This window comes from Eleutherodactylus coqui, chromosome 4 (assembly GCF_035609145.1).
Source record: "Eleutherodactylus coqui strain aEleCoq1 chromosome 4, aEleCoq1.hap1, whole genome shotgun sequence".
Taxonomy (NCBI): domain Eukaryota; kingdom Metazoa; phylum Chordata; class Amphibia; order Anura; family Eleutherodactylidae; genus Eleutherodactylus; species Eleutherodactylus coqui.
The window spans coordinates 236,383,753-236,407,059 of NC_089840.1; the positions used below are offsets into that span (position 1 = coordinate 236,383,753).

The following is a 23,307-nucleotide window of genomic DNA, read 5'->3' on the forward strand; positions in this document are numbered from 1 at the left end:
AGGTGGAGCAGGAGGAGGAGGAGGAGGAATATTAGACACAGATTGATGAAGCAGAAATGTCCCCGTTTTGGATGGTGAGAGAGAACGTAGCTTCCATCCGCGGGTGCAGCCTACGTATTGCTTACGTATCGCTGCTGTCCGCTGGTGGAGAACAGAAGTCTGGGGAAATCCAGCCTTTGTTCATCTTGATGAGTGTTAGCCTGTCGGCACTGTCGGTTGACAAGCGGCTACGCTTATCTGTGATGATTCCCCCAGCCGCACTAAACACCCTCTCCGACAACACGCTAGCCGCAGGACAAGCAAGCACCTCAAGGGCATACAGGGCTAGTTCAGGCCACGTGTCCAGCTTCGACACCCAGTAGTTGTAGGGGGCAGAGGCGTCACCAAGGATGGTCGTGCGATCCGCTACGTACTCCCTCACCATCCTTTTGCAGTGCTCCCGCCGACTCAGCCGTGACTGGGGAGCGGTGACACAGTCTTGGTGGGGAGCCATAAAGCTGGCCAGGCCCTTAAAGACTGTTGCACTGCCTGGGATGTACATGCTGCTCGATCTACGCACATCCCCTGCAACATGGCCCTCGGAACTGCGCCTTCTGCCACTAGCGCTGTCGGCTGGGAATTTTACCATCAGCTTGTCCGCAAGGGTCCTGTGGTATAGCAACACTCTCGAACCCCTTTCCTCTTCGGGAATCAGAGTGGGCAGGTTCTCCTTATACCGTGGATCGAGCAGTGTGTACACCCAGTAATCCGTCGTGGCCAGAATGCGTGCAACGCGAGGGTCACGAGAAAGGCATCCTAACATGAAGTCAGCCATGTGTGCCAGGGTACCTGTACGCAACACATGGCTGTCTTCACTAGGAAGATCACTTTCAGGATCCTCCTCCTCCTCCTCCTCCTCCTCAGGCCATACACGCTGAAAGGATGACAGGCAATCAGCCGGTGTACCGTCAGCAGCGGGCCAAGCTGTCTCTTCCCCCTCCTCCTCATCCTCCTCATGCTCCTCCTCCTCCTCCTGTACGCGCTGAGAAATAGACAGGAGGGTGCCCTGACTATCCAGCGGCATACTGTCTTCCCCCGCCCCCGTTTCCGAGCGCAAAGCAGCTGCCTTTATGGTTTGCAGGGAATTTCTCAAGATGCATAGCAGAGGAATGGTGACGCTAATGATTGTAGCATCGCCGCTCACCACCTGGGTAGACTCCTCAAAATTACCAAGGACATGGCAGATGTCTGCCAACCAGGCCCACTCTTCTGAAAGGAATTGAGGAGGCTGACTCCCACTGCGCCGCCCATGTTGGAGTTGGTATTCGACTATAGCTCTCCGTTGTTCATAGAGCCTGGCCAACATGTGGAGCGTAGAGTTCCACCGTGTGGGCACGTCGCACAGCAGTCGGTGCACTGGCAGCTTAAAGTGATGTTGCAGGGTGCGCAGGGTGGCAGCGTCCGTGTGGGACTTGCGGAAATGTGCGCAGAGCCGGCGCGCCTTTACGAGCAGGTCTGACAAGCGTGGGTAGCTTTTCAGAAACCGCTGAACCACCAAATTAAAGACGTGGGCCAGGCATGGCACGTGCGTGAGGCTGCCAAGCTGCAGAGCCGCCACCAGGTTACGGCCGTTGTCACACACGACCATGCCCGGTTGGAGGCTCAGCGGCGCAAGCCAGCGGTCGGTCTGCTGTGTCAGACCCTGCAGCAGTTCGTGGGCCGTGTGCCTCTTATCGCCTAAGCTGAGTAGTTTCAGCACGGCCTGCTGACGCTTGCCCACCGCTGTGCTGCCACACCGCGCGACACCGACTGCTGGCGACATGCTGCTGCTAACACATCTTGATTGTGAGACAGAGGAGGAGGAGGAGGAGGAGGGTGCTTTAGTGGAGGAAGCATACACCTCCGCAGATACCAGCACCGAGCTGGGGCCCGCAATTCTGGGGGTGGGTAGGACGTGAGCGGTCCCAGGCTCTGACTCTGTCCCAGCCTCCACTAAATTCACCCAATGTGCCGTCAGGGAGATGTAGTGGCCCTGCCCGCCTGTGCTTGTCCACGTGTCCGTAGTTAAGTGGACCGTGGCAGTAACCGCGTTGGTGAGGGCGCGCACAATGTTGCGGGAGACGTGGTCGTGCAGGGCTGGGACGGCACATCGGGAAAAGTAGTGGCGACTGGGAACTGAGTAGCGCGGGGCCGCCGCCTCCATGATACTTTTGAAGGACTCCGTTTCCACAACCCTATACGGCAGCATCTCAAGGCTGATGAATTTTGCGATGCGGACGGTTAACGTTTGAGCGTGCGGGTGCGTGGCGGCGTACTTGCGCTTGCGCTCGAACACTTGCGCAAGCGACGGCTGAACGGTGCGCTGAACTACACTGCTGGATGGGGCCGAGGACAGCGGAGATGAGGGTGTGGGTGCAGGCCATGAGGCGGTAGTGCCTGTGTCCTGAGAGGGGGGTTGCATCTCAGTGGCAGGTTGGGGCACAGGGGGAGAGGCAGGGGTGCAAACCGGAGACGGTGAACGGCCTTTGTCCCACCTTGCGGGGTGCTTGGCCATCATATGTCTGCGCATGGTGGTGGTGGTGAGGCTGTTGGTGTTGGCTCCCCGGCTGAGCTTTGCGCGACAAAGGTTGCACACCACTGTTCGTCGGTCGTCAGGCGTCTCTGTGAAAAACTGCCAGACCTTAGAGCACCTCGGCCTACGCAGGGTGGCATGGCGCGAGGGGGCGCTTTGGGAAACACTTGGTGGATTATTCGGTCTGGCCCTGCCTCTACCCCTGGCCACCGCACTGCCTCTTGCAACCTGCCCTGCTGATGCCCTTGACTCCCCCTCTGAAGACCTGTCCTCCTGAGTAAGCGTTGCACACCAGGTGGGGTCAGTCACCTCATCGTCCTGCTGCTCTTCCTCCGAATCCTCTGTGCGCTGCTCCCTGGGACTTACTGCCCTTACTACTACCTCACTGCAAGACAACTGTGTCTGATCGTCATCGTCCTCCTCACCCACAGAAAGTTGTTGAGACAGTTGGCGGAAGTCCCCAGCCTCTTCCCCCGGACCCCGGGAACTTTCGAATGGTTGGGCATCAGTGACGATAAACTCCTCTGGTGGGAGAGGAACCGCTGCTGCCCAATCTAAGCAGGGGCCCGAGAACAGTTCCTGGGAGTGTTCCCGCTCCTGAGCAGGTGTCATTGTAGTGGACTGAGGAGGCTGGGAGGAAGGAGGAGCAGCAGACAGAGGATTCGGATTGGCAGCAGTGGACGGCGCAGAACTGCGGGTAGACGATAGGTTGCTCGAAGCACTTTCTGCCATCCAGGACAGGACCTGCTCACACTGCTCATTTTCTAATAACCGTCTCCCGCGTGGACCCATTAATTGGGCGATGAATGTGGGGACGCCAGAAACGTGCCTCTCTCCTAATCGCGCAGCAGACAGCTGCGACACACCTGGATCAGGAGCTTGGCCTGTGCCCACACCCTCACTTGGCCCTCCGCGTCCTCGGCCACGTCCACGTCCACGTCCTCTAGGCTTACCCCTACCCCTCAGCATGCTGTATTACCAGTGATTAGATTTCCCAGGCAGGAAATAAATTGGCGCAAGACTGCAGGCCAAATATAATTTTTGCCCTTTTTGGAAAACGAAAGGCCCCACTGCCTCTAGTGAATGAATTATCTAAGTTTAATAACTGTGCTGTGTCCCTGCTTATGTGTCACAGAACGTGAGGGTAGCAGAGTTATTATAACTCTTGGAGAGCAGGTATTTTTTTTCCCAATTAAGGAAAGCAAATGGCGAACCCAGCAGTAAAGCGTAGCTGGGTGCGTATGATTTAGCAATGTTTTTCACGCAGCTCACACGTCTACACAGGCGTAAGGACGGACACAGGCTGGACAAATAGATTTGTTTTCAGTTTTTTCCCACCAACAGGCAGCACTGCGTATATTCAATGAACCTGCGAAGTTTAATAACTGCGCTGTGTCCCTGCTTATGTGTCACAGAACGTGAGGGTAGCAGAGTTATTATAACTCTTGGAGAGCAGGTATTTTTTTTTCCCAATTAAGGAAAGCAAATGGCGAACCCAGCAGTAAAGCGTAGCTGGCTGCGTATGATTTAGCAATGTTTTTCACGCAGCTCACACGTCTACACAGGCGTAAGGACGGACACAGGCTGGACAAATAGATTTGTTTTCAGTTTTTTCCCACCAACAGGCAGCACTGCGTATATTCAATGAACCTGCGAAGTTTAATAACTGCGCTGTGTCCCTGCTTATGTGTCACAGAACGTGAGGGTAGCAGAGTTATTATAACTCTTGGAGAGCAGGTATTTTTTTTTCCCAATTAAGGAAAGCAAATGGCGAACCCAGCAGTAAAGCGTAGCTGGCTGCGTATGATTTAGCAATGTTTTTCACGCAGCTCACACGTCTACACAGGCGTAAGGACGGACACAGGCTGGACAAATAGATTTGTTTTCAGTTTTTTCCCACCAACAGGCAGCACTGCGTATATTCTATGAATAATAACTGTGTTGTGGCCCTGCCTATACAATTCTTTCCCTGCAGTATCAATGGAGGGTGCAATGCTCTGCAGAGGCGATTTTGAGAAGCCCAAAAAAAATGCAGCACAGCCAACAGCAGCCTGGACAGTACTGCACACGGATAAATATGGCCCTAGAAAGGACCGTTGAGGTTCTTGAAGGCTACACTCACTCCTAACACTCTCCCTGCCTATGCAGCACTTCTGTCCCTAATGCCAGGTGCAACGGTCTGCAGAGGCGATTTTGAGAAAAAAAAAAAAATCCCACTGCTAACAGCAGCCAACACACAGCTATCAGTGGCCCTAATAAGGACCTTTGGGGGGTCTTGAAGCCTACACTAACTACCAATTCTTTCCCTACAGCAGCTCCGGTATAAACAGCACTGTCCCTCATCTAACTCACACCGCATCTGAGGCGAGCCGCGGGAGGGGCCGACTTTTATATTAGGCGAACACCTGATCTCGCCAGCCACTCACAGCAGGGGGGTGGTATAGGGCTTAAACGTTGCAGGGGGAAGTTGTAATGCCTTCCCTGTCTTTCAATTGGCCAGAAAAGCGCGCTAACGTCTCAGGGAAGGAAGTGAAAGTAACCAGAACACCGCATGGTGTTCGTCACGAATAACGAACATCCCGAACACCCTAATATTCGCACGAATATCAAGCTCGGACGAACGCGTTCGCTCATCTCTACTGTTTACACGATTGATCAAATCTGCATTGGATTTTTCCAATATAGTCTCTGCAATTTGTACATAGCCTTATGGTAATTTCTACATAAGCTTATACCGAAACAGTTTCCTCTAGGACACTATGTATTTTGCGTATATTGTGTAATATATTATGGCAGTTCTGTATGACTTTGTCTCTCCCTTCCTTTGCGGACTATTGTTTTCCCATGTATCATTTTTTTTTTTACTTTGTGCTTTATTATTTAATTGGTCATGCTAGCACTTTGTTTCAATCTCTAGCCAAAGAAAATGTAAATCAGTCCAAGGATCCTTTTTGAAATATTCATATGAAGGATTTCTGTTTGCTGGAGCTTTCAGCCACAAAAGACTTATTCAGCAATATGGCATTTGCTATGAATCTAATATCTCATCTGGGTTATACGGATCTCATGGAGACATGGAGTTCAGAAGGAGGGTTGTTTGAAGTGGAGGCTAACGAGCTCAGACTCATGTCTAAGAGGGAAGATCTTAGTGTATGGGAGGTCATTCTCGGAATACATTTAGGAACCTCATATTCCTGGAGATAATGAGGATTGCTTTGCTTCTATTATACAAGTCATGAAATCCCTACTTAGTCAATCTAACTATAGACATGGGTCCATCATATGGAAATTCCGCGGCAAATCTGCCCCGTCTGACTTCCCCCTCCTAAATGGTGTATTATTAACGGATACGAGGAGAGAAATTGTACCAAAAGGAATGATTATGGATTAGTTTCCATTAGCCTAAAAGCAACAAAATTCTACCTCAGGTAAGGGGGGTATCTATAGGTAGCCTGCGGATTTTGGTGCAGAACCTACCACAGCTTGAGGTGCGTTGCTTGGCCTATTCTGTGTGAAATATTTCTGCAGACAAAGAAAAAGTGTACATTGCTGCATGAGCCCTCTTGTGGGCGCAGAGTGTTAAGGACTCATGTCCACGGGCAAAAGAACAATTAAAATCCGCAGCAGATCACCCGCACGCGGATCCACACCCCATTAGGATGCACTGACCACCCGCGGGTAGATAAATACCTGCGGATGGTCAATAAAAGTGAATAAAAAAAATTCTGGAGTATGAAAAAAAAATGGACATTTTCGTGCGGGTCTCCCACGGGGACAGCTCCCGCAGGCGTCTATGGAGGCCGGCCGGATCCGCAGGAGACCCGCGCCTGAATTAAACTCACCTGCTCTGGGCGATGCAGATCTTCCTTCCTTCGCGGCAGGATCTTCTTTCTTTGGGCCGGCGGATGTGCCCGGCGCATGCGCGCGGCACACAGCCAGCGTGCCGAGCACATCCACCCGGCCGAAGAAAGAAGATCCGGCTGCGAAGAAGGGAAAACACGTACGGCCCGCAGCAGGTGAGTTTATTCTTATTTTCAGCCCTCATGTCCGTGGGGCAGGAGGGACCCGCTATGGATTCTCCATAGAGAATCCGCGGCGGGCTTGATTTTCCCCGTGGACATGAGGCCTAAGGCAGCAGTATGCAGTCCTACGCTCTTGCTCACAATCTGAAGGTTGCAGCTTCAATATCCGCCTGGTTCAGGTAGCCGGCTCAAGGTCAACTCAGCTTTCCATCCTTCCGAGGTTGGTAAAATGAGTACCCAGCTTGGTGAAGGTAATAAATAACAAAATGTAAATAAATAACAAGATTTATTTATTTATCTTTAGGTGAATGTCTGAAAAAGTCATCATGCACAATTTCCATATCTCAGGCACACATTAGAGCCAGTTTCGTGGAAAAGTAATTATGGGAGAGGGGGACTTGTAATTTGTATAGCGCCAACTTATCCTGCAGCACTTTCAGGTAATTTGTTTATTAGCCCCCAGCAAGCTGGGTAATAGTACTCATTTTACCGACCTGGGAAGGATGAAAGGCTGAGTCAACCTTCAGCCAGGTACATGAGCCATGCAACCTTCAGGTTGTGAGTGAGAGCTTAGGACTGCATTCTGCTGCCTTAAAGGGGTTGTCCCGCGCCGAAACGGGTTTTTTTTTTTTTAACCCCCCCCCGTTCGGCGCGAGACAACCCCGATGCAGGGGTTAAAAAAAACAAACGGAGAGTGCTTACCTGAATCCCGGCGGTCCGGCGTCTTCATACTTACCTGCTGAAGATGGCCGCCGGGGTCTGCTCCCTCCGTGGACCGCAGCTCTTCTGTGCGGTCCATTGCCGATTCTAGCCTCCTGATTGGCTGGAATCGGCACGTGACGGGGCGGAGCTACACGGAGCCGGCATTCTGCACGAGCGGCTCCATTGAAGAGAGCAGAAGACCCGGACTGCGCAAGCGCGGCTAATTTGGCCATCGGAGGGCGAAAATTAGTCGGCTCCATGGGAACGAGGACGCCAGCAACGGAGCAGGTAAGTAAAAAACTTTTTATAACTTCTGTATGGCTCATAATTAATGCACAATGTACATTACAAAGTGCATTAATATGGCCATACAGAAGTGTATAGACCCACTTGCTGCCGCGGGACAACCCCTTTAACACTCTGCGCCACACGAGGCCCCTAGCAATAGAAAACCAGATTACCCAGAGGCCACCTATACAAACACAGGGAAAACATACAAACCCCTTGCAGGCTTTTCCTTCGGCTGGATTTAAACTACCAATCCAATGATCACATTGCTGCTGTCTCCGATGTTGTATGGGTGAGGTCAGATGTGATGGAGCGTTCCATGCGGATTTTGCTGTGGACTGTGCTGAAGTTTCCTAGCGAATTTCAAGTATTGCAATAAAAATCAATGGCATTTCTGCAACAGAAGGCGAAATTTACTAAGCCCGGCATTTGTGACGCTGGGCTTAGTATGGCTTCCCCTGATGCACGGTGATGCAGACCTCTTTATGTATTCAGTGCATTTCACCACCCCTGTGCACCCTCACAGAAATATATTTCACCCCGGTTTCTGGCATAAATCATATATAAATCTCTGTCTGACCACACCCGCTTAAAAAAAAAAAGTGGTGGCGCTGGCGCAAAAAAAAAAAATCACAATTTTTAAGCAAATACCCGCTTGAGCAAAAATTTGCAGCTTTTTTTTTTAAATTCTCATAAAGCTTCTTGCTTTTTCTTAATGTGCCCAGAATATGCAAAAGTTAGATAAAGCAATAACTCTACAGCGCCACCTATTAGGCTGGGTTCTCACAGGGCAGATTCTCGGCGGAAATCTCGTGCTTTGGCCGCAGCGAAAGACCGCAAGATTGCTGCCGGGAGAACCACTGCTTCAAAACCCGTGGCGGTTTTGAAGCAGCCCTGCCGCTTGCTCTTCCGCTGCGGACGGCGCTCCCATAAAGGAGAGCGCAGCCGCAGCGGGAAAAAAAATTTGACTTGCTGCGGTCGGCAAATCCGTGTCGCAGCGGCAGCTTCTGCCGGCTTAGCCGCAGCGGATTTGCCGCCCCGTGTGGACGAGATTTCTGAGAAATCTCGTCCACATGGCTGGCTAATCCCGGGATTAGCGGCCGCATGCGGATTTGCCGCTGTGAAATTCACCCAGTGTGAACCCAGCCTTACAGCATTTCTACAGGTCAATGTCAGACCTTTTCATAGGCCTAAACAGTGACTGGGAGTATAAACCAAAGCCAGAATCTTCAGAGGCTTTGCCCCTCATCAGTGCACAGTTGGAGCAGGGTGAGAGGCCTATGGCATGGATCAGGAAAAGTATAGTATGCTGGGAATTGGAAAATCCTCAGAATGCCAAACTTTCCATGTGAAAAAATTTCTGTTGGGTTTATTCCTAAAATTACCTAAAAACTGCTGTTTTTGCGTAGTATGTAAATAAACCATTATGGTGCAATGCAAATAGCTGTACAGAAAGACGCAGCACCTCTGCTGCATATGAGGCTCTAAAACAAAGGTTTTTCATGTATATTTTCATGTGATGAACCAGTCAGTTTCATAGAAGTCTATTACCCACTGAAAAGATGGCTATGATCTTAAAAGGGGTATTCCCAACCTATAATGTTATGGCGTATTAATGACCGATGTGTGAACAACCTGCGGTACCCCCGCTGAACCAAAAAACAACAAGATTGAGGTCCTATAGGCTCTTTCCTTGCACAGCAGCTTTCCTGTCCCCACTGCAGGGAACATAGTAGTAACTGTAAGGCTGGGTTCACACAGGGCGGATTTGCCGCGAAAATACCGTGCAGAATTTCCCTGCAGTCGCTAATCCTGGGATTAGCCAGCCATGTGGCCGAGATTTACCAAAAATCTCGTACACACAGGAAGGCCAATCGGTCGTGGCAAAGCCCGCGCTGTGGCGTGGATTCCCCGGCCGCAGCATGTCTATTTTTTTTTCCCATTGTGGCCGCGCTGCTCTCTATTGGAGCGCCGTCTGCAACGGTAAAGCATGCGGCTTACCCCCTCCAAAACCCGCGGCTGAGTGCTGCAGGCTTTGAGGCAGCACTTTCCCGGCAGAAATCTCGTGATTTTTCGATGCGGCAAAACCGCAAGATTTACGGCGGGATTCCGCCCTGTGAGAACCCAGCCTAAGACGCACCTGATGACGCAGCTTAATCTGCTTCTGTAGATATGCAGATTTTGTTATGGAATTTTCTGCATCTCTAGGTGCCTCTTGCAGAAATACTCTGAAAGGTCCCTTAAGTGACTGAAGCTGGGAACACTGCTCCTGTGACACAGCTTTCATTCTGATCATCAGTGGGGGTCCTGGTGGTCAGACCTTCAGCGATCAGGAGTCAATGGCATATTGCATGGATATGTTATCGCTTCTAAAGTTAGGAAAGTCCCTTTAACCATCCAAAGGATGTGGCCAATACTTTCTTGTGTACTATCATATAACCTCATTTGCTATAAAACAAGAAATAATCACTCATTGTAAAAACAAAAAAGCAAGCACCTAGAACGAGTTGTCTTTTTGCCACAAAATTTGGCAGGCAGATATGCAAACTATTCGCAATTTGGAATGATCAGATGAAGTCTTGGCAGCTTTGGCCTATAAAAAGGCTCTCCGAGGCTCCTTGTATGTAGTGACCACTTTTTTTCGCTTCCGCTTAGCCGTTCTGACCAGACTGTTAGGCCTTAGTCAGACGGGCGTTTTTAGCCGCGATTTGCGCATGCGCATGCGTCCAGCGATTTTATAAAACCATTGCTTTGCAATGGTATCGGACACATGAGCGCTTTTTATGCGCTCGTCCGATAAATTATAGAACAGAAATCGCAGATCGCACCTATCTGCGATCTGCGATTCCTGTTCTCTTCTCTATATGCGCTCAATGGGGCCGGCGGCAGCAGCACCGACCCCATTGAGAACATATAGAAGACAAATCATTCTTCTCTGCTACAGCTGTAACAGCTGTGACAGAGAAGAACGATGTTTGCCCATTGAATTCAATGGAGCCGGCAATACAGCCGCTCCATTGAAAGCAATGGGCTGCCGGCGTGCGCGGGGTGAATTGTTGGGAAGGATATTAAATATATAAGCCCTTCCCTGCAATTCATCCTAAAATGTGTTAAAATAAAAAAACATTGTATACTCACCTTTCCGCTGCAGCCGGAGTCCAGCCGCGGCCGCTGTCAGTTCTCCTTAACTGCTTCTCGGCACTATTCAGCCGGCGGGGCTTTAAAATCCCCACCTGCTGAATGATCTGCCTCTGATTGGTCACAGCCCTGACCAATCAGAGGCAGGTTTCACTCACACACCCATTCATGAATTGGTGAGTGACTGCTGCCTCTCAGCGCTGAGCCAATCAGGGGCAGGTCTGACTCACATCCATTCATGAATTCATGAATGGGTGTGAGTGAGACATGCCTCTGATTGGCTCAGCGCTGAGCCAATCAGGGGGCAGGTCTGACTCACACCCCCTTCACACCCACTGCAGGACGGCCGCGCGGAGCTCCGGCTGCCGGGAGAAGGTGAGTATATATATATTTTTTTTATTTTTACACATTTTAGGATGAATTGCAGGGAAGGGCTTATATATTTAAGCCCTTCCCGACAATTCATCCCGGGCTCGCCCGCAGCGCATTGCTTTAAATGGAGCCGGCTCTATTGCCGTCTCCATTGAATGCAATGCGCTGGACAGCTCCGGCCCGTTTCTAATGAAACGTGGCTAGGAGCAGATTTTCGGGCGATTTGCGGGCGACTTGCGTGCACCGGTCACGCGATTTGCGGATGCGCATCCGTCATGCGATCCGCAAATCGCGTGAAAAAACGCCCGTGTGACTAAGGCCTTAGGAGGTGTTGGGACCAGTGGATTCGTGAGGGCACACACACAAGGGAACTGTACTCAGGATGAACTCAACAGACCAGCAGAAGAGAGGATCGTCCGAGAAGCATGAGTAGCTCCAACTATTGCATTGTCCTCTATCCAGAGACAGGTGGCGTCATTGTTACACCCCTGTGTCTGTCAGAACCATTTCCAGGCACTTGGCTGAAGGATGTTTGGCCTCATGGCACCCATTACGTGTACTGCCTTTGATACCCACTGTCGCCTTTGTTGGCAGTGGTGTTGTGAACGACAAAACTGAAGTGCAACTGGGTTGTCTTCAGCGACAAATCCAGGTTTAGTTTAGGCACTGACAACAGCCGTGCTTATGTCTGGAGACCTCGGGGTGAGCGCCTCAATCCTGCCTTTGCTTTGGAGCCGCACACTGCTCCCTGCTGGTGTGATGGTCTGGGGGCCATTGCATATGACAGTCGATCACTCCTAGTAGTTGGTACGAGGGACAATGACAGCTCAGCGATATGTTCAGGACATCCTGCAGCCACGTGTTCCTCTCATGGCAGCTTCCAAGAGGCATTTGCCAGCAGGATAATGCTCGGCCGTACAGACAAGGGGGTTACAGGAATGTCCCACAACATTGTCACACTTCCATGGCCGGCCAGGTCACCAGATTTATCACCAATACAACATGTATGGGACCATCTGAGATGCCAGCTTTAACAGCCTACGAGTTTACACCATCTAGAGGCTCAGTTACAGCAAATGTGGACAGATATGCTACAGGATACCATACAGAACCTGTATACCTCCATGCCCACCTGTATGACATCTTGTATCCAAGCTAGAGGTGGTACAGCAGGGTACTAAAGCCTCCATGTCCGCCCCCTATCACATCTTGTATCTAAGCTAGAGGTGGTACAACAGGGTACTAGAGCCTCCATGCCCGCCCATATCACAGCTTGCATACAAGCTAGAAGCCACCAAACAGGATACTAGAGCCTCTCTTCAAGGGGCCAGGTTTCTGCAGTAAATTATCCTTTTGCTCCAATACAGTAATCACTTATTTATATTAACGTTACAATCACACAAAGTTTCATTTGATCCCAACACCTCCTTCTCGGTACTTAATGTTTTTGACAAGGAGTGTATATTATTCTCATTTTAATACGTTTCCATTAAGTACATATTTAAATCTGTAATTTCAAGTAACTCAGCAAGTAGCAGAATAAGAAGCTTTATAAACTACTGACTCAAATTTAAAATAGCAAAACCTGGTGAACACCGCTGTTTCCTGCTGACCTGAATGCACTTTCCATGCTTTTTGCAAAGACAAAGTAATCAATATTATTTAAAAGGCATTAAAAGCCACATAACCTAAAACACAAGAAAGGAACAACTTTCACGAGTCTGCGTGTACCGTACAACTTCGTGTTCCAATGGAGCGTGCCTTAAAAGATGAATCTATGTAATATAGAGATTCAAACTAAAATGTAACTAATCAAGTTTACCAAGGTTGGACCACAAGTGAACCAAGCTGGGCCATGCACCAGAGTTGAGAAAGAATGAAAGTTGAAGCCATCCTTCCAATCTCTTGTAGTTGACTCAATACAGCAGAGCGGCAGTCCTTTTCAAAACTGCAGTGGTAACTCCCTAGCGGGTTATTGAAGTAGATACAGGGAGGTGTCTGGTCTTAGGCATTGGTGTGAAGGCACAGAATTGTAATTTTGGTAACACATATGGTCTGCAAGTGAAGTGGTGTAAGGAATAACCCCTTTACAAGGATTAAGCCCTATGTTTTTAATGGCCATCAGGTTGTCTTTGGTGCCAACTTTAACACCATTATTAGAGCAAAAGATCATGCGAGTTGCCAAAGGTCAGCTGGGCTGTGCTGACCCTACACTAACTAGCATCCAGTTGTCTGGTGAATAAGCACAACCCAGATCACACCAGGTTCACGAACCATATGTCTGATGTAGATCTAGAATAGCTCTTAAACTGCAGGCGTTACGTTTTATTGCCCACCGAGGTTTAATTCAGAACTCCTAAAAGAGAACAAGGTACGAAAAATTTGAGGATTTCTTCGAGCTTTGTAGCAATAAGACATAGTGGTGGGAAAAGGATAAAGAGAGGATCCCACACAATTCTGCCACTAACTTTCAAACCACAGGCAGCTGGACAAATAGACTGTACCAGTGTCTGAGGAAGAAACCTGACCATTGGAGGTAGGTCAGAGAAGATCTCTAGAATGAACTTTTGCTAAGAGGCTACCTGTATGATAGAGACCCTACACTAATTTTAGAAAGAGCATATGGGAACTACCTCTTTCCTGACCTTCACAAGAACAGTAGGACTTCAGTAGATTGAAAACGGTGTTGAGACTGAAGAATGGTACAGGTTCTCTAGTCAAATCAAAATCAAGGATCCTGGAAGTCATCAGATTCTGTTATGGCACCCTGCTTGGCAGAACCTCACCTTGACCAGATGGTGGCGGTTTGGGCCAGTCCGTATCTGAATGCAGCAGTGGATCTCTCTCTAGATGAGAGATAAGGAGATTGAAATTTGAAGGGTTATCCCAAAAAATGCTCCCTGTGTCCAGATGGCTTAAAGAGATTTTCCTCAAGCCTTACAACCTGATGACCTGTTCACAGGATAGGTCATCAACAGATGATTGGTGTCCCCCATTTAATGGCAGTTTTCAATGAGTGTCTTTTCTTTTTTTAACCCTGTGAATGAAAAGCTCAGCCCTAATTCTTCTGTCAAAGGCCAATCATCTGACATTAATTGACAACTAGTTCTCCATTTCACTTCTCAATACCGACAGGAAGTTTGACATTTTCTTCACAAGTTTGTTGATATCCTTCAAACAGCTGCTCTCACCTTCACAGCTGTGCTGCGCTAAAGGCTAAAGTACTTTTGGTGTAGTTCTTGTTGCCCAGGACACTGTGGACCACAGTAGTGCTTAGGGGTGGGGTGGGGGTGGGGGGGAGAGTTTTCTTTTTGCTATTGGATCAGGCCAAGACCGGCTTCACAAAAGCGTAAGCGTATTTGCACGTGCATGAGCATTGTGTATTTGCGGAATGAATAATGCTTTTTTGCAAAATATCGGTGTATATTTTGCCGTTTCTGCACATTAGGCATATACAATTGCACATGTAAAATTTTTTTTTTTTTTAAACGCCAACGCTTTCAGCCATTTCAATTGCTAATTAGTCTGAGGACTTCAAGATTTTTCTTTTGCCTGCGCAATTACACAGGGTTTCATGTAGCTGCTAGGATATTGGCGCTACTAAAATGCATAGCAAAAAGGCATGCATGTAACACAACATAGTATGCAAGGCTGAAAAAAGACAAATGGCCATCCAGATCAGCCTGTTTCCACTCCCCAACCCCAACCCCGTTGATCCAGAGAAAGGAAAAAAACAAAAACGAATGAGGCAGAAGCTAATTTACCCTATTTTGGGGGAAGAAAATTCCTTCCCGACTCCATAGTGGCAATCAGAGTAATCCCTGGATCAACATTTGAAAATTCCTGCCGTGGCTCAGCAACCCCTCTGGTTATTTAATGCCTATATCCTGTAATGTCATAGCGCTCCAAAAGGCCACCTAGTCCCCTTTTAAACTCCTTCATGGATTTTGCCATCACCCATTGAAACTTATGGTTTCTATTCACTGTGTATTACGCGCTCAAATTTTGCATGCACAAACACACCTGTGTGAAGCCGGGCTAAGGGGTTTGATAAAGCAATTACAAGTACTTCTTGCTTCTTTTGGAGAGGTACGCTTTGCTCAAGAAGTGAATGGTTTGGCCTAAAGTTTTGTATTAAGTAAATCCAATAGTAAAGAAATTCTACTGATTTCTCGTTTGTTCATACAGGCAGATACATCGTTGGCTCGTTCGGAGTGCGTGAGCCAACCATGATAGAATTTGCTTGTTCCAATGATAAATCCGCTCATCTTAGTAACATTTTATTCCAGTCACCACAATTAACTCTCTCCAAACCTGCAAATCTTAAAACATTAACATTAATTCCATGTTTCTACTTCATGTGCTGAATTAACCTAGGGGGCGCCAACTCCAGTGTTAAGCAAATACAGTCATACCTCTACTTTCATTGCCTTCTTCTTTCACCGGTTTCTAGTTTTGACAATTGTTTAGCACAGAATTGGGCCTCTACTTACGTTGCCTGCTTCCAGTTTCGCCGGCGGCCGCTGGCCCACGAGACGTCGTTGTCCAATCATAGCCATTTATTGATTGCTCCAATCACAGACATTCATGAATGAATGGCTGTGATTGGAACATCCAGCGGTGCCTGTGATTGGCTTAGTCAACTGAGTGACAGCCCACTCAATCAATCAGAGCAATCTCTTGCTCGGAAGCGGGGAACTCAATCCCTGTCACTAGCAATGGATGCTTTGCTGGCTTGACAAGCGCCTGCCAGAAGCAACAAAAGCAGCGTTGGGGACCTTGACGGCACCTGAACGGGGAGTATTGATTCCTCCTCCCGGTGCTGTAGCTAGGGCGTTTAGCGGTGCCAAAAATGCGGTACCAAGTTGAGCCGCGTTTTCAGCAGAGCTGAAACCGCTGCCCATTCATTTCAATAGGCGATGCAGGTCCGAAAAAGCTTGTGTGAACAGGCCCACTGAAATGAATTGGAGCGTTGTACAGTGTTGAGCGCAGTGCTAAACGCTGTACAAAAATGTGGTTTGCTGTGTTTTTTGGAATGTCTAGAACAAATTAATTGGATTTACATTGATTCCTTTGGAAATAATTGAATCGAGTTTCATTGGTTTCAAGTTTAGCCGATTGTTTTTGGATGGATTACCAACAAAACTAGAGGTTTGACTGTATGTGAACACCTAAATGCCCTTAACAAGACAGTGTATAATTTTACCTATACAGAAATGGCCGCATGGGCAAATAAGACATGCAATACACAACAGTCTGTACTCCAGCTAATAGACTGCTTGCCTACATGTATCGCACCTCCACGCTGGGCCATTTTCAACTGGGAATTAACCTTTTCCAATCCAATTTGTATCCTGGTTTTCCTAGGGGGCTTACTCTTTTTCTGCTGTTATACAACGGCGCTATCTGCTGGCTAAAGCCAGTACTGCATGAGGTGACACGTTGGATAGGCTCTGACAGCAGAGAGGCTGGCAATATACAGTAAGAGAACCCTGACAGACCTCTTCCAACATCAGAGTTGTACAGCCTTAAATCAGAATGTCTTCAAGGTCAGACAGTGGATTGGAAAGGGTTACATTTACAAACTGAACAATACACACTAAAAATTGTCGCTAGGAACAACCTTTTTCATCCAGTTACTTTTCTACTTCACCCATCTACTTCTTACCCAAATATCCCTCAGGTTTTGATGACCTCTGAAAGAAATAAAAGGTCTCTTATTTGTAAATGTGGGATCTTTGTCTAAAATAAACCAATTCCGTCTAATACTGGCTCTTATACAGTCCGCTAAAGGGCTATGTTAAAATGAAAAAACCATGCAGGATATTAAATTCTCTGTTTCGGTTTTCATTCTTTGCGCAGTAGTTAATTCAGACTAAACCTCTTGCTTTATTTAAGGCTTCGTCTAACATTTTAATTGGGTCCCCCTACAAGGAAAATTGCAATTTCAAACACAAAACCTGTTTTTCAAACAATCATCATTGTTCAGTCCCCTAAATCACAGGAATTGAGCTTACGGTATTGAAGTCGTGAGGTCTCTGCCTGCTGAAGTTTTGCAATGAAGAAACTGCACATTTATTAAGCGGGTGAGCGGCGCTGGAATTTCTTTGATATTAAATTTCTATGAAAGTATACTTGGGAGCAGAGCATAAGGGTGGATTCAGACGACCGTATATCGGCTCGGTTTTCACGCCGAGCCGATATACGGTGTCCTTGTCTGCAGGGGGGGGGGGGGGGAGGATGGAAGAGCCAGGAGCAGGAACTGAGCTCCCGCCCCTTCCCCACCCCTTTTTCTTAAAAGCCCTTTTACACAGAACAATTGGCGTTCAATAAAATCATTCAAATGAGTGGAAATGAAAAATAATGTTCAGTGTAAACGCAGCCAATGAACAAACGATAAATCATTCGCTTTTAGTTCATTTTATGCAGCCCCCCCAAAAAATCCTCGTTCACTAATAGAGATGAGCAAGCACGCTCGAGAGCGTTGGTCTTTTCGAATAACTGCTTACTTGTCTGAGCTCCATGTGGGGCCGGTGGGGATCGGGGTGGAGTGGGGGTGGGCTGAGAGAGAAAGATCTCTCTCACTCCCCCCCCCCCGTTCCCCCACACATGGTGCTCGGACGAGTAAACGGTTACTCGCAAAGACCTATGCTCATCTCTATTCACTAATTATTCGGTTTAAGTACCCATCATTCAGTCGTTCTCATTCACTTATATAGTCTGTAAGCTCTTCTTAAATGGGGCCCCCACTTCTATTGTTCAAATTGTCTATTGGAAGAAAAAAAGTGCTTATTCTTCCTTCCAAAAGCCACTATACCATTATAGTCAATTCGGACGCTGTTCGGTTCCGTCCAAATTGAGCAGTAAAGCGGTACCCTCAATGCAGGTATGAAACCACACGAGCGCATATTGGCTGGCCAATATACACTTCCATCTGGGATGTAGAAGCTCGTGAATGTTTGTGCGCCCGTTCACAGGGCATGGGGCTGATGCATATGCACCGAGCTCACCATGCCGTCGCCCATTTCCCCTCCATCCCCATCGCAGGCTCACTTCTTGTCTCCTCTCCACTAGTTCTTTGCAATGGGAGGGGGCGGAGCGGAGCTAAGTGGCGGCCCGGCCTGTCCCCTCCCATTGATGGCTATGGACAAGGGGTGGGGAGAGCACAGAAGCTTAACTCCGCCCACATCTCCTATTTGTTCATAGCCATCAATTGGAGGAGGCAGGACAGGCCGGTGCTTAGCTCCGCCCCCGTCTCACCCGCTTCCATTGTACAGAACAAGCGGGGAGGAGACGAGAGGTGAGCCTGCATGGGGGTTGGGGAGGAGAGCAGAGGGAGAGAGTTTAGCAGCCACGCTGCTAAACTCCCTCCCACCTACGGCCACTGCTATGGGCTCCCATAGGAGCCCATGCAGCGGCAGACGTATTCCGGCCCAAAAGATAGTTCCAGGACTATCTTTAGGGACTGACGTAAAAACGCCTGGAGCTATATTGGCCTTCAGGGGGCTTTTATGTCCCAGGAATACGCCCATATGATCTGCTGCACTGGAATCCAATTAGGGGCATAACTATAGAGGATGCAGGGGATGCGGTTGCACCTGGGCCCAGGAGACTTAGGGAGCCCATAAGGCCTCTCTTCTCCATATAGGGAGCCCAGTACTATGAATAAAGCATTATAGTTGGGGGCCCTTTTACAGGTTTTGCATTGGGGCCCAGAAGCTTCAAGCTATGTCTCTGTGCAGCATGGTTTAGGTATGGGTACGGGTACAGATACAGATAGAGGGGGGGCCCAGTTCACCTTTTGCATCAGGGCCCCTGAGCCTTTACTTACCAGCCGATATACGCTCGTGTGAAAGAAGTCCAAGATACATTTCTGGCTACTAATTAACATAGACCTCCAGTTACCTAGGCAGAGATAATGAGTTTGTGATTTTTGTTACTCTTTAAAACTAAAATGAATAGAGGCTTGTCCTCAAGCATGATGATATCCACCTTTAGTTTATTGCTCTGCAACACAATGAATGCACAAGGAAGGCAATGTCACAGAGATCATCATGAGGAACACTTTGAGAGTCAATAGTCCGCACACTTCTTTCCGTAGATGGATTTCCACAGTATCCTGTCTACTTGAGACGTGTTCACACCACACATACAGAAAGCATTCCTCACTAGGATCAGTTAGTGACCTGCTGAGATCATGCACATTTCTTAGCACCATCAGAAGAAAAATCAATTTATAAAAGAGAAGATGGCATACAAGTCCTCTACGGGGATATCAGGCGGCTTAAAAAGAAGGATTCCCTGTATTTTCCACATAATTGAGGTTCAAAAGAGAACTAAGATTCTGGAAGAGTTTATGTAAGCGGTTATAAGCCTTTGTTAAAATAAACATATTGAACTTTGTCTCCATATTGGCTCTGGATGGACTCTCGAAGCGCCGGTTCTAGACTGCTCACTGACATCGAGCTGGAATAAAAAGATGATATTACAGAAAGCTGTAAGGTACTTTAGAGCAGTTTTTCAGCACAAAAAGCAATAATACATTTTCTTACGTATTGGCCACTAGGGGTTTCCCTTCTAATTGGGAATTCACTTAAAGGGGTTGTCCCGCGCCGAAACGGTTTTTTTTTTTTTCAACAGCCCCCCCGTTTGGCGCGAGACAACCCCGATGCAGGGGTTAAAAATAAAAACCGCACCGTGCTTACCTGAATCCCCGCACTCCGGTGACTTCTTACTTACCTGCTGAAGATGGCCGCCGGGATCTTCTCCCTCGGTGGACCGCAGGGCTTCTGCGCGGTCCATTGCCGATTCCAGCCTCCGGATTGGCTGGAATCGGCACGTGACGGGGCGGAGCTACAAGGAGCCGCTCTCCGGCACGAGCGGCCCCCCTCAGCAAAGAAGAAGACCCGGACTGCGCAAGCGCGTCTAATCTGGCGATTAGACGCTGAAAATTAGACGGCACCATGGAGACGGGGACGCTAGCAACGGAACAGGTAAGTGAATAACTTCTGATAACTTCTGTATGGCTCATAATTAATGCACAATGTACATTACAAAGTGCATTAATATGGCCATACAGAAGTGTATAGACCCACTTGCTTTCGCGGGACAACCCCTTTAATACCAGGTAGTGAATATCATCTCCAACAACAGAAAGAACAACAGGAAGTAGAGAAAGTGGGAGGATGTTATGACTCATGCTGCCCATAGATGTCTATAGAGCGGGAAAGGGAGATTGACTCACACAGGCTGCTGGATCTAAGGGCTCGTTCACACAGCTGTATGCGTACAACACTTTGGGTCTCCCCGCAATGTTTTACACCTTTTCCAGCCATGCGCACTGCCGGCAGAGACTGTGTATGGGCTGCAAGTGTACTGCGAATGGCCGCCCATCACTTGCACACTGGCATGCACAGTTCTTTTTTCCCCCTTTAAAGTCCCTGCTCTGTTCAGATCGGGGATGCGTATGGAAATGCTGCCCATATGCAATGCAATACGTATGGACAGTGTATCATATGCTGCCCATACAAGGGATAGGGCTGACACTGCGTACGTACGCAGAGAAATAGGAGCATACTGCATTTTTTTCTCCTCTTCTGTTTTAATATGTAGTGTCCACACGCAGCTGTGCATGGAACAATAAAAGTCCGTAGACTTTCACTGACTCCATTTCACCAAGTATTACCCACGGGATATTCGTGTACGTAATACGTGGTGACAATACGCCCATGTGAACGAGCCCTTATGGCGAGTGATTTGCAGCTACCAAAATTACATCTCCACTGCTCAGTACTTCTCTCGTGTCCTAAATGATGCAGTTATGTTTGCCTGATACAGAAAGGTAGGGATCGCAATCTGCAGTTTTCTCCATGTACAATGTATAGAAGATTTTAATAGCAGCAGCAGATACATTCTAATATACAGAGTCAGGGCCACCTGGAATATCTTCTGAACGAAAGGGGATGCAAATAGCAAACACTTTGATGAGCGGGGGAAACATTTAACACTATGGTGATGTCTGTAGGCCATATTGGTAGAAAGAGTGCCATGAGATACATGATTTAAGGGTAGAATTTCATCAGGAATTGATAGGTGCAGGCATTTTCTTCAATACCTGCAACGATGTTTCGAGTTATGGATGATGTTATGTTGTGTATTAAAGGGGTTTTCCATGGAAATACTATTCATGACCTATCCTCACGATAGGTCATCAATAGTTGATCGGCTGGGGTCCGCTGCTTGGGGCCTGACCGATCAGCTATGGGGCCGCAATAACAGAGGTCAGAGCGGAAGCCTCCGCTCCGACCTCCCATGTAGTGGCCAGCGCATGTAACTGCAGGCACTTCTCTCATTACTATCAATGAGAGCAGTGCCTGCACTTACAAGGGCCGGCCACTACATGGGAGGTTGGCGCAGAGGCTTCTGCTCCGACCTTTGTATTGTGGCGCTAACAGCATATGCCCGCACAGCTGATCAGTAGGAGTCCTGAGCAGCAGACCGCGGCCAATCAACTATTGATGACCTATCCTGACAATTATTCATAGAAAACAACTATTGCCATTTTATTTTTGTTTTTTACACTACAACCTTCTCCTATATCTGACGTGGTGATAGGTATTGCCTCTATTGTACACCCAGCATACAGCGAGATCTCTGATAGCAGTCACCCAACCTGTGGCCGATCCTCCACTATTCAGTAGCTTCTTAATGGCTACCGTTAAAACACATATGGCAAGTTGTTAGGGAATTAAATATACATTATATGTTTCTGAAAAATGTGTCATTCAGAAATCCATCCTCATGATGGAAATGATGGATTTTTGTTTTAAACTCCCATTAAACCCAGCATTTTTCCCCATTTCTTTGTCCTAGATAGAATGTTGCAGTGTGCTATGGGCTTCGTCCACATTTGCATTAAGCTTTTCTTAATCAGAGGTTGCAATATTTTTGATGGGATGAATAGCATAGAATCAGTTAAAATAAATGGATCCTCAGGCGTAATAAAATCATTTGATCAATTACAAACTAACCATGCTTATCACATGTGGATATCTATAAATACTTGTAGCTGTGTCATGCCTATCAGGCAGAATTGGTCTCCACAGAAATGAAAGTAACCAATTTAGTACTGGCTCATATCGTAGGCATATCTTCTTAGTTAGCAGGGAAAATATACTCATTTACAAGACCATTTAAATACATGAAACCCAGATATGGTTAAGAGTAAGTAGGAAGCGGACACTGGACCCATTGAGGATTCGCAACGGGTTGAAATATTATAAATTGTCTGTGAGAGAGTCTCACAAATATACTTGCTATATAGGGTGTATCGTACCCCCGCCTTTCTACATGAAATGGGGATAAGAGATAATCCTCTATGTATGCACTGCAAAACCCAAACTGCGGGACTGATACACATGATATGGCATTGTCCAAAACTAGACTAATTAATATTGTGTACAAGGTCAACCTAGATTTCACGCCACCAGTATGTATCCTTGGATATGTAAGGGTGCTTTCACACTTGCATTGGGAATTCCAGTAGCATGAAAGGGGAATCCCCGCAGCCAAATGCTTCTGTCTCTGGATAAAACCGAACAGCGCTGGGTGGACCCCATTGAAGGGACTTGTTATTTGTATAATGCCAACTTATTCTGCACTGCTTTCAGGTAAGTTGATTGACTGACTCTTAGGGTGTCGTGACGTTTTCTTGGTAGACTTTTGTGGGGTGGCTTGAGAATACCTTCCCCAGTCATCTATTACCCCCCCCCCCCCCCCGCCAGCAAGCTGGGTACTCATTTTACCGACCTTGGAAGGCTGAGTCAATCTTGAGTCAGCTACCTGAACCATGCAGGGATTGAACCTGCAACAGTCAAGTCATGAGCGAGAGCTTAGGACTGCATTCTGCTGCCCTGACTTGAATCGTGTCTGCCCGCTTTCCAGCTATAGGTGGAAAAATAAGCACTGCATGCAGCACTTTTTCTTCCGGTATTTGCAGCCGGATCTGTGAAGGAACCCTCGGCCGGAGGTTCCGACACAGATTTGAAACCACCCTTAGATATTGTCCTTCTCGTCCAATCCAATGGCCAAACTGCCCGGTTTTGGGATGGAAGAAAATGCATTGCATGCGGCGCATTTTATTCCGGTATTTGCAGCTGTATCCGGAGGTTCCGACGCAGATGTGAAATCACTTTAAGTGATTTGCTGGTAGATGTACAAGAGCAGATAGCAATA

The 23,307-nt window shown here is 47.8% G+C and overlaps 1 protein-coding gene across 1 annotated transcript in view; it reads right to left on the bottom strand.

The window, feature by feature from the left end:
* Window positions 1–19,052: 19,052 nt before the first annotated feature.
* SFXN2 (sideroflexin 2) overlaps window positions 19,053–23,307 on the bottom strand; it is a 55,181-nt gene continuing 50,926 nt past the window's right edge. The window contains exon 12 of the mRNA XM_066600918.1: window positions 19,053–19,539. Within this exon, the coding sequence (XP_066457015.1) occupies window positions 19,440–19,539 (100 nt within the window). The 3' untranslated portion in view covers window positions 19,053–19,439. The remainder of the gene's footprint in view (window positions 19,540–23,307) is intronic.